Here is an 8,797-nt window from a genome sequence, read left to right as displayed (position 1 = left end):
AAGGAATAACTATTCCTATAAACCATTTGCACCAAGATCTCGTCTCGTCTATCCTACGAAAATTTTGCGAGCTCATTTAACAAATGAGAGATATTATATTCCACAACATCCATGGCATCGCAAGGAACAACTTACAATATTTAGAAATTCTTATCATATGGTAAAAAGATAAATACGCTCGCTTCCAATATCTCTGTTAACCCGTCCCAAATCAACACGGAGTAGATGGGAAGAGTTTACATAGGGTATAGAGATTTACACTATGTTAATCTCAAGAATTAATCCCAAGACCTTACATAGGGTATCATTTACCAACTCAGTTAAGTCCGTAGAGTCTAGAAACTCTGATCATGACAATGGGACTGATGGTGCTTTTGAAGTTTTCAACGATGGTTCCTTTCGACTCCCCACTCCTGCTCCTGATTTCAACAAGCCTGATTCCATCATTCCTTCTGACAACTCTAGAAATGACTTTTATGATACACAGGATTCACAGAGAAACTTCTTTTTATTTTTTTTTATTGAACGCTCTTAAAATTATTTCTCAAAAATTAAGAAATGTTTTATTGAAACTTATCAACTATGCTTCTGCACACTGCTTACTCATGTTCCCACTAGGAGCAAAGAAATGAACTCCTTAAAATCATTTGGTCTAATGAGACAAACATATCCAACTTGAAACGAAGAAACAAAAAGATATGTACAGATAACAATCTAGAAACTCAAAGGAAATATGAAAATCAACAAAACAAGTTAGATTTCCGTGTGATCTCAAGAGGTCGGGGGAGATACTTGAAGATATACCATTTGTGTATATCCATTGAAAACTGAAGTTTCAAATTTTGTTAGACCAAGCCTTTGGAACAAGCCGAATCTTCCATCTTCAATAATTGGATCTGAGGCACGGGCAGGGTCGTACCTTGTTTGATGAGTAAGTGAAGGACCAGCAACTGGTGGGAGTTCCCAGTAAACATCCAATACAGACTCCACGAACCTACTGTTTTGAAAATGTTCTTCATAGGAGATTGCCTTGTTGCTATGGTTGAAATTGTCTCGCATATAACCCTGGACACCCCACCAATTTTCACCACTTCCACAAAGTTCATCTCGGTCCACAGCTTTCTCCCAGAACTTTTTCCTTTTCATCCTAATCCTCGCTTCATCACTCTCTATGAAGCAGCTGTGTCCACCTCCTACATTAAATAAAGTGGATTGTCAGCAAGGGTCAAGACTCTCAAAGCTATACTAGTTCAACATTAAGGCGATCAATGAAGAATAGATATCAATTTATTCAAAATTTGATGCAAATAAACAAAGTGCAGGCCATGCTCATATTGACTTTTAATATACCATCGTAGATGACAGTGTCATAAGAGTCGTAGTATATTCACAATGAACTATTAGATTGCATCAAACTACCACGGAAGACAATAAAATTGAAAGCATATGCAATTCAAGCAAGATCCGACATTAGTTTTAGGATGTAGATTTGTGATTAGCATCAAGCATAAACAAACAACTTAAATTAACTAAACTATTTTGAAATTCCATTCTCATTTTCATTATCCTTCTGCTTGTAAAAATACAAAAGATGTGAGTTGCAGAGATGAAGATGTTAAGGTGGATGTGTGGAAATACAAAGATGAACAGGATAAGAAATTAAAATATTAGAGAGAAAGTCGGGGTTACATTTATTGAGGAAACATTCTAGGGACACGTTTAAAATGGTACGGACATGTACTTAGACGACCAATAAATGCTCCAATTAAACGATGTGAAATAATGAAAATGTACACATTAAACGAGAAAAAGGAAGATAAAAAAAATTTTGGTTAGCAATAATAAAATAAGATAAAATTTATTTAAAAATAAATGATGGTATAGTAGAGGATAGAGCCCAATGACAGAAGGATCCATATAACCGACCTCACTTAGTGGGATAAGACTTGATTGTCATTGTTGTTGTATAATATAATTACAAAAATACATCTATTTGAATTGAACGCTTCATTCAACTCAACTAAATTCTCTCCCCTTCTTTTTTTTTTATGGAAGCTTACTAATTTAATGAATCCATATAACGGACCTTATCTGGTGGAATAAAGCTTGGTTATTGTTGTTGTTTTAAAATAGAATTGACCACCTAAAAACTTTATCCTTCTGATAGATATTGCAACAAAAAACAACAGGGTTCATTTTTTTTTTTGACACTCTCACTTTATGTGTTATACTCATTGGAAGGAGACAAACTATATCCCAACATCAAAATGCATAAAAATCAAAGAACAAGCTTGAATTTTCTAAATAAGAGCAACTAAAGAAATAAGATACTGCAAAAGAGACCAAGGAAAATTGTAATTTGATAAGATCTCTACGAAGAGAATACTCATCCATGCTAGAGGTGTATAGGAAAAATACCAAGGATGCAAAAGTAGCATTGACTTTCATAGTATGAAGGTTCTATTAAAGCTCACCTCTAATGTAGTATTGGTCGCATATCTGTCTTAAGGAATAATGGTCTCCAGTTCCAGTATCATAGTTATCTTCAAAAATAAGATGCTGGAAACCAGCATTTAGAGCCTCTTTTAATCTGTCCAAGAAATTTTGAAAATGAAGAACTAGATATTTAAAAACTAGCTAAAGAAATATATATATTTTTCAGCAAATATCAACTTCCAATCAGGAACAACGATATTTATCCATTTGCGCTTGATAATGTTAGCTGAATTAATAGCACATGATTAAACTTCAAAACACCAGTAAACAAAAGAATAAATACTTGATAATGTAAAATTGTATAGATATATCCAAACAAAGGTGTGTAACAAATATCCAACATACTTGTTAAGTCTGAGAAGTAGAGAGAAATTATGGTACCTTTTCAGTTCATTTTGGTGATCATCAAAGAAAACAAGAACCCTACTCAAGTCAGAAATGCCATGCTTCTTAATAGCATTCTCCCAGTCAACACTGCCAAAATCCACAAATTCCTTTCCTGCAAAGTAAGTGCAATTCTGATCAACATATGCAGGCCCCTTCTTCAGATACTTCCCTGGGTGGCGAGGCGACAGTGATATTATCCGGGTCTCTGGCATTGCCTGCCGAAGAACCCAAGTAGAGTGGCCTTTGAAAGCACCACTTTCTATCATCAGATCTGGTTTCAGCCAACGTGCCATGAACCATAACCCAAAGCTGTGGTCAAAGCCCATGCCATACATGTTGTTCTTGATTGGGCGAGTCTCATAGATGGGCACAAACTCTTCCAAGCCTTTGAGCAGGTCCTTTCTCGTCCACTCTACAGTTTCCCCTTGTTTCGATCTGCCTTTTACCAAATACAAGAATTAAGAACAATGCCATCTACGATCATCACATGAAACTGAAACATCATGACTCAAGCAAACTCGAAACTTGGTAGATCTAGTTCAAAACCGACTAGTGATAACGGATCAAGATTAACAATCATTCATAATCTATCTCTAATGTAACGAAAGCGTATTATCCCAGTCCATTCCGCTTATAGAACTAAGAATCCTCCGACCAATCCAAGATTCGGAAACACCTAACAATTTCCCTTACCATGCAAAGGAAACCCCTTGGTTCAGAAAGGAAACCTTCAAAATATACAAAAATTGAGATTCAAAAAACAAATGCTCTTCAAAGGGGATGAAGTGAGCTTACACCAGGGCACGCCGAGAGATCCGAAATCGGAGGCGAGGCCTTCGAGGGTAGCCCTGAAGAGCAAAGCGCGAGTAGATGGATCATAGGGTGAGACGCAGACCGCGGAAAACGAGCGGGAGAGGACGAAGGAAGCGACGGAGACGAAGAGGAGGAAGAGGAAGATCGAGATGGCGGCGCACTGGCCGGAGAGAGCAGACCTTGCACTCAAGAATACCCTGGCACCGAAGGAGGCATTCTTCCTCGTCTTGGATTCATCGTCGCCTCCCTCCTGGCCCTCCTCCCCCGGGAAAGGTGGAGATCGCCGCGACGAAAGCATGCTTTCCTGCATCACAATCTGCCACACTCCGGTTCCGTCACCAATGAAGCCCAGAAAAAACAAAAAAGAACCATTGAAGTGTTATTGGGCCGTAATGGGCCTAACGATAGAAGTTGGGCTTTAAGGGGCCTTCTGGAAATTTGGATATTTTTATTAATTTACTATTTATTACAATTGAAAATATTTTAGCATGTGGTTAGAGCCGTCAATTTGGGTTGGACCCGTTGGGTTGGTCTGTCCCGTCAAATAATTTAAGCGGATTGGGTTAGAATTTTATCAACCCAAGTCTGCCGTGAGCCGACCCGCCTAGGCCCACGACCCGCGCGGGTCGGCCCGCGGGTTGAAAGACACATGTAAGCTAAGTTTTAGGCCAATTTATTATCTTTCTTTGTTATAATTTTGAAATAAAAATAATATTTTTCATCCAACATAAGTACTCATTTGTGTTCATTTATATTTAAAATATATGTTTATGTATACATTTAATTGTAGAAAACTTTTTCGAAGTAAAATGTTGAAGATATTAAATATTGTTTAATTTTTTAAAAAAATTTTGATGGGCCCGCGGGTTGACCCGCCAAACCCGCAACCCGCCTTAGAATAGGTTGGGTTGGAAATTTCTCAACCCGCCAAATTGGCAGGTTGACCCGCCTCACCCCGTCAAATGATTAACCCGCCACAGATTAACCCACCCCACCACGAATTGATCTGTCTGATAGCTCGACATGTTACTTAATTGCACTCTTCACAAATCAAAAAATAAAAACAATCATATTCACCAACAAAATCTTTCTCGACGATTCAAACAAAAACATTTTTTTCGATTTTCGAGGAGGGTGAAGTAAGTCATCGCGATCCTAAGAATTCATTGTTCAACTTCTTCGTACTAATAATTAATTGAGTTACACTCTCCAAACTTACCTAATTAATCTCGCTCGCTCAAATCTCAAGATCAATATTGGCGAAATGCCCCTTGTTCCGTGGGAGCATATCTTGTTCGACTTTAATTTATCGGAGGACTCGAGTCATCGTCTCTCATTTATTTATTATACACCATCAAATTAATGGTCCTTCAATAAGGAGCACACCAAACACATTGGCATTTTAATAATGGCTCTGTTTTCTTAATTATAATTTTTTTAAAAAGAAAAAGGAAAAAAAAAGTGAGATGACGTAAGCGCTTGTGCATGTTGGATGAGTATAGGGGTGGTGGATGTAATACAAAATATTTAAATTAGCTTTTACATCACATAATTGTGAGGTCGATGGCAACACGTGGCTTTGTGCTGTCCCCAGTTGTCTCTATTCACTTTCCAACCCTTTCCAGAGTAGCAAAGGCACATTGGATGCATGGATGGAACCCTAATAACTTTTAACAACTTATATTTAATAAAAATAATAAAAAAAACAGTCATAAACTCAGGAGTCAATTGTCAAGATGATTAGGGTAATTCGAATTTTAAAGCATCAATTATCATCGAGATTATGGAGACAAAGTACACATTGTGCATAGATTATAGCAAGTCAAGCATGTAATAGATGCTTGCTTTAATATTTAAGCACATTACTAATAATTAATTTTAGATCATCTCTTAAAATTTGGCTTAGAAATTGACACGTCCATGCATGTCTTCCACCACCTAATGATCCTCTCCCATTGCATAGTTAATTAATTAATTGATTGATTGATTGATTAATCAAAGACTGCCAAGGAAAAAAGCCAAACTACTATTGTCTGATAATCACTTGATTAGAAGATATAATAGCATCGATTATGTTAACATCTTATCTTCAACAATGCTTACATTAATCCAAAGATTATATATTTCTCTCACTATTAATTCAAAGATCTGATCTTGTGCTATCATTGAGCCATTGCAATATAATCCAATATTAATTTAGTCAAAGATATATGAAAATTAAAGAGAGAATATAGCTGGAGAGAATCAAGTACGTTAGTCATATCCAAACTCGATCCGAACAAAGATTAATCTGGACATCGATCCCCAACATGATATGGTATTTAATTAATCTAAAGATTCTCCCAATAATGATAATATTTAGACATTAATAATATCGGGAAATTATGTATCAAACCCATACCTAGTGGCCCTCGTCGCACGTGCGTTGGATTCGAAATCCAGATACGAGAATAACATGCAGCAGCATCTAACTAGATACCATGCAATCTTCCTCCCACGTGACATGCTTCTTAATTAAGTAATTAGACCACTTGATATATAAATGCCATGCACCATATCAAGGCTAACCTTATTTTCTAATGGTTAATTAAAACAAAATTATGCATGGTTCCAGATTAATTAGTAATTACTGAGAGGATCGACACCTAGAGCACAGTAGATACAACCATTCTTTGGAAGAATAAAATACTTGGAAAGCGAATGAGATCCCTCCAAATCTACATAAATATATATTTTTGCCTTTTCAATGGCTGTTGCCAACTCATGTTTTTGCCCCAAACCACAATACATTTTCTTCTTCTTTTTCTTCTTGGCGGAGACTAGAGAGCTAGGGATATCAAGCTGGATAGACCGATGGAGGGCGGCCGATCATACTTGCAAAGATTGAGCTTGGGAAGTGGATCAAGATCCAGTTCGTCGTCGAGGAAGGGGAAGAAGAACAGCAGCAGCAGTTCAGAGAAGCCAAAGCAGCCCCAAAGAGGACTCGGAGTGGCTCAATTGGAGAAGATCCGGCTGCAAGATCAAATGAAAGAGCACATGGTCTCTCCCTCTTTCTCTATGAAGAGTTCTGATCACTGTTCTTATATGTTTTTTTTTGTGATAATTAATTAGGTTTGTCGGTTTGTTGTGCAGGAAGATTCAAGAGTAGAGATTTTACGCCTATCGCCATCCCCATCATCGTCGTCGAATTTAGGATCTTCATTGTATGCAGTTCATCCCAGTGCTATGGTGAGTAAAGTACTCGGTTTTCGATCCTGTTGTGGATCAGGGAAAGCTGAAATGTAAACATACAACACGCATAGTACTTTTTCCAAGATTTCATGCATTAATTCTACATGAAAGTACTGTAATTGGATTAGCAATTAAGCTAACACAATTAATTCTTCAATCATCGTGATTAGATAGGATATAATGGAGGTACTGAAAAGGGAGACTTCAATTATCGTGATTACGGGCCTAATACCTCAACAAGGTGATCAATATATTAATTATCTTATGGGCATAAAGTTTTATTAGAAATGTTTATAGTTTCTTTTTATTATTCTTGTACTAGTTTCTGATTTCTTGATATATATAATTAAACTTATGCCAGCTCGCAAGAATTAAACAGTACAGCATTCCAATATTACTCTCCTCCCAGTGCTGTAACATTGCCACTATTCGAAAATTATCTGGAGGTTAATTATTGTTTTAATTCTTTTCCTTATCAAATTAATATAGTTTATGATTTCATAACTTGAGATTAAGTTGTATGGTTTGCTAAAGGATTCAACACAGAAGATGAGGCATGACCGACGCCAATCGATGGGATCGATCACTCAAAATTCTGACTCGAAAAAACAAGAGCTAGACTTGGAGCTTAGACTGTCACTGTAATTAAGCTGTTGCTCTTGCATGATAATCCACAATAATGGATGTTAATTTTGTGCAGAGTTGTCTAATTTTGTACTGGAGAACATATCTGTACATTGACATTCGCACTGATTAAAACTTCTGTCGTTTCCCTGCTTATTAACTCACTAGACGAATGACATGCAGTAATCAGATTTAATGCTAAGTCAATGTATATGATACCGTTGATAAATATGCATATTTCATTAATTATGATAAATTACTGTCTGCGATAGCTAGTCTTTGAATTTAGGTGCGTAGCTAATCTTTGTTGTTCTATTATATACATCAACTGTTATGTGCCAAAGAACAAATGACCAAAAGATATTGTTAAGCTGAAGATGAAAGTATTGCTATACATCCATCTATAACAGGATTTAGCTACCATCAATCATAAGGTAAAAATTGAAATCGATACAATAGCAAATTGAATGGGCTAATCTGAATCCATTGCAAAAGACATCTTATCACTCATTTGTCACGGTAGCTGATTCCCACAATGCAGCGGAAGTTTTCTACAGGATTAGACGACAACCTTAGCTTGGTTTCAATGGGGAAGAGTAGAAAGAAGATGCAATGAAAACCCGTTTGATTCAAGATGCCCAAATCAAAGGAAGTTTCTTCGTTACCAAGCTCATCATGCAGGAACCATCCACAATAAAACTCATTCATCATTAACAGTCCATCAATATTAATGAACCGGATTAATGGATTTATACATTGAATCCACATCCAATATCATAAACTCCGTTCATGCATAAAGTATTATATCACGGATTTAGTGCTTTAATGACAATTGTTGTGGGTTGTTAATCTCATATTAACCCACCTAATTAATGAAGACTTAAATCCTTCAGCCTCCACTTACTATAAAAATCAATATAATAGTGATGTATTTTTTCGTTGCTAACATATGGTGTTTCATCGCTAACCCTATATTGCGACAATAAATTTATGTCGCTAATATCACCGCAATAAGTTTGTCATAAATGATATTTAACTACGATATTAATTATATCATCGCTAAGTTTAACAACAAAACATACAACCATCACTAAATTTATAAAAAACCATTGTTAAGACAAAAGAATATTAGCGACGAAATAAGCCAATGTTGCTGCTGATCATTGTGGTTAGCGACATGAAAAATCCAAAATTGTCGCTAACCACATATGATTAGCCACGACATTGGCTTATTTCGTCACTAATC

General features: G+C 36.4%; 2 protein-coding genes across 2 annotated transcripts; one reads left to right on the top strand and one right to left on the bottom strand.

Moving 5' to 3' along the window:
- Window positions 1-615: 615 nt before the first annotated feature.
- LOC122048205 lies at window positions 616-4,037 on the bottom strand. The gene is made up of 4 exons (XM_042609802.1): window positions 3,679-4,037; window positions 2,878-3,322; window positions 2,475-2,590; window positions 616-1,193 (listed from the first exon to the last, which is right to left on the bottom strand). The coding sequence occupies exons 1-4, from the start codon at window positions 4,004-4,006 to the stop codon at window positions 772-774; spliced, it is 1,311 nt and encodes a 436-aa protein (XP_042465736.1). The 5' UTR covers window positions 4,007-4,037; the 3' UTR covers window positions 616-771.
- A 2,408-nt stretch (window positions 4,038-6,445) lies between these two features.
- LOC122031948 (protein SPEAR1-like) lies at window positions 6,446-7,734 on the top strand. The gene is made up of 5 exons (XM_042591520.1): window positions 6,446-6,735; window positions 6,829-6,924; window positions 7,098-7,168; window positions 7,289-7,373; window positions 7,462-7,734. The coding sequence occupies exons 1-5, from the start codon at window positions 6,550-6,552 to the stop codon at window positions 7,570-7,572; spliced, it is 549 nt and encodes a 182-aa protein (XP_042447454.1). The 5' UTR covers window positions 6,446-6,549; the 3' UTR covers window positions 7,573-7,734.
- The last annotated feature ends 1,063 nt before the right edge of the window (window positions 7,735-8,797 follow it).

The sequence above is a fragment of the Zingiber officinale genome, chromosome 1B (genome assembly GCF_018446385.1).
Source record: "Zingiber officinale cultivar Zhangliang chromosome 1B, Zo_v1.1, whole genome shotgun sequence".
Taxonomy (NCBI): Eukaryota; Viridiplantae; Streptophyta; class Magnoliopsida; order Zingiberales; family Zingiberaceae; genus Zingiber; species Zingiber officinale.
This window is presented reverse-complemented; position numbering and strand designations above follow the sequence as displayed.

Coding starts and splice junctions, on each gene's coding strand:
- LOC122048205 (XM_042609802.1), bottom strand. CDS start 4,006: ATGCAGGAAAGCATGCTTTCGTCGCGGCGATCTCCACCTTTCCCGGGG. Junction 3,323..3,678: donor ATCTCTCGGCGTGCCCTGGT/GTAAGCTCACTT, acceptor ATTTGGTAAAAG/GCAGATCGAAACAAGGGGAA. Junction 2,591..2,877: donor CACCAAAATGAACTGAAAAG/GTACCATAATTT, acceptor TTTCTTGGACAG/ATTAAAAGAGGCTCTAAATG.
- LOC122031948 (XM_042591520.1), top strand. CDS start 6,550: ATGGAGGGCGGCCGATCATACTTGCAAAGATTGAGCTTGGGAAGTGGA. Junction 6,736..6,828: donor ATCAAATGAAAGAGCACATG/GTCTCTCCCTCT, acceptor TTTGTTGTGCAG/GAAGATTCAAGAGTAGAGAT. Junction 7,374..7,461: donor TATTCGAAAATTATCTGGAG/GTTAATTATTGT, acceptor GGTTTGCTAAAG/GATTCAACACAGAAGATGAG.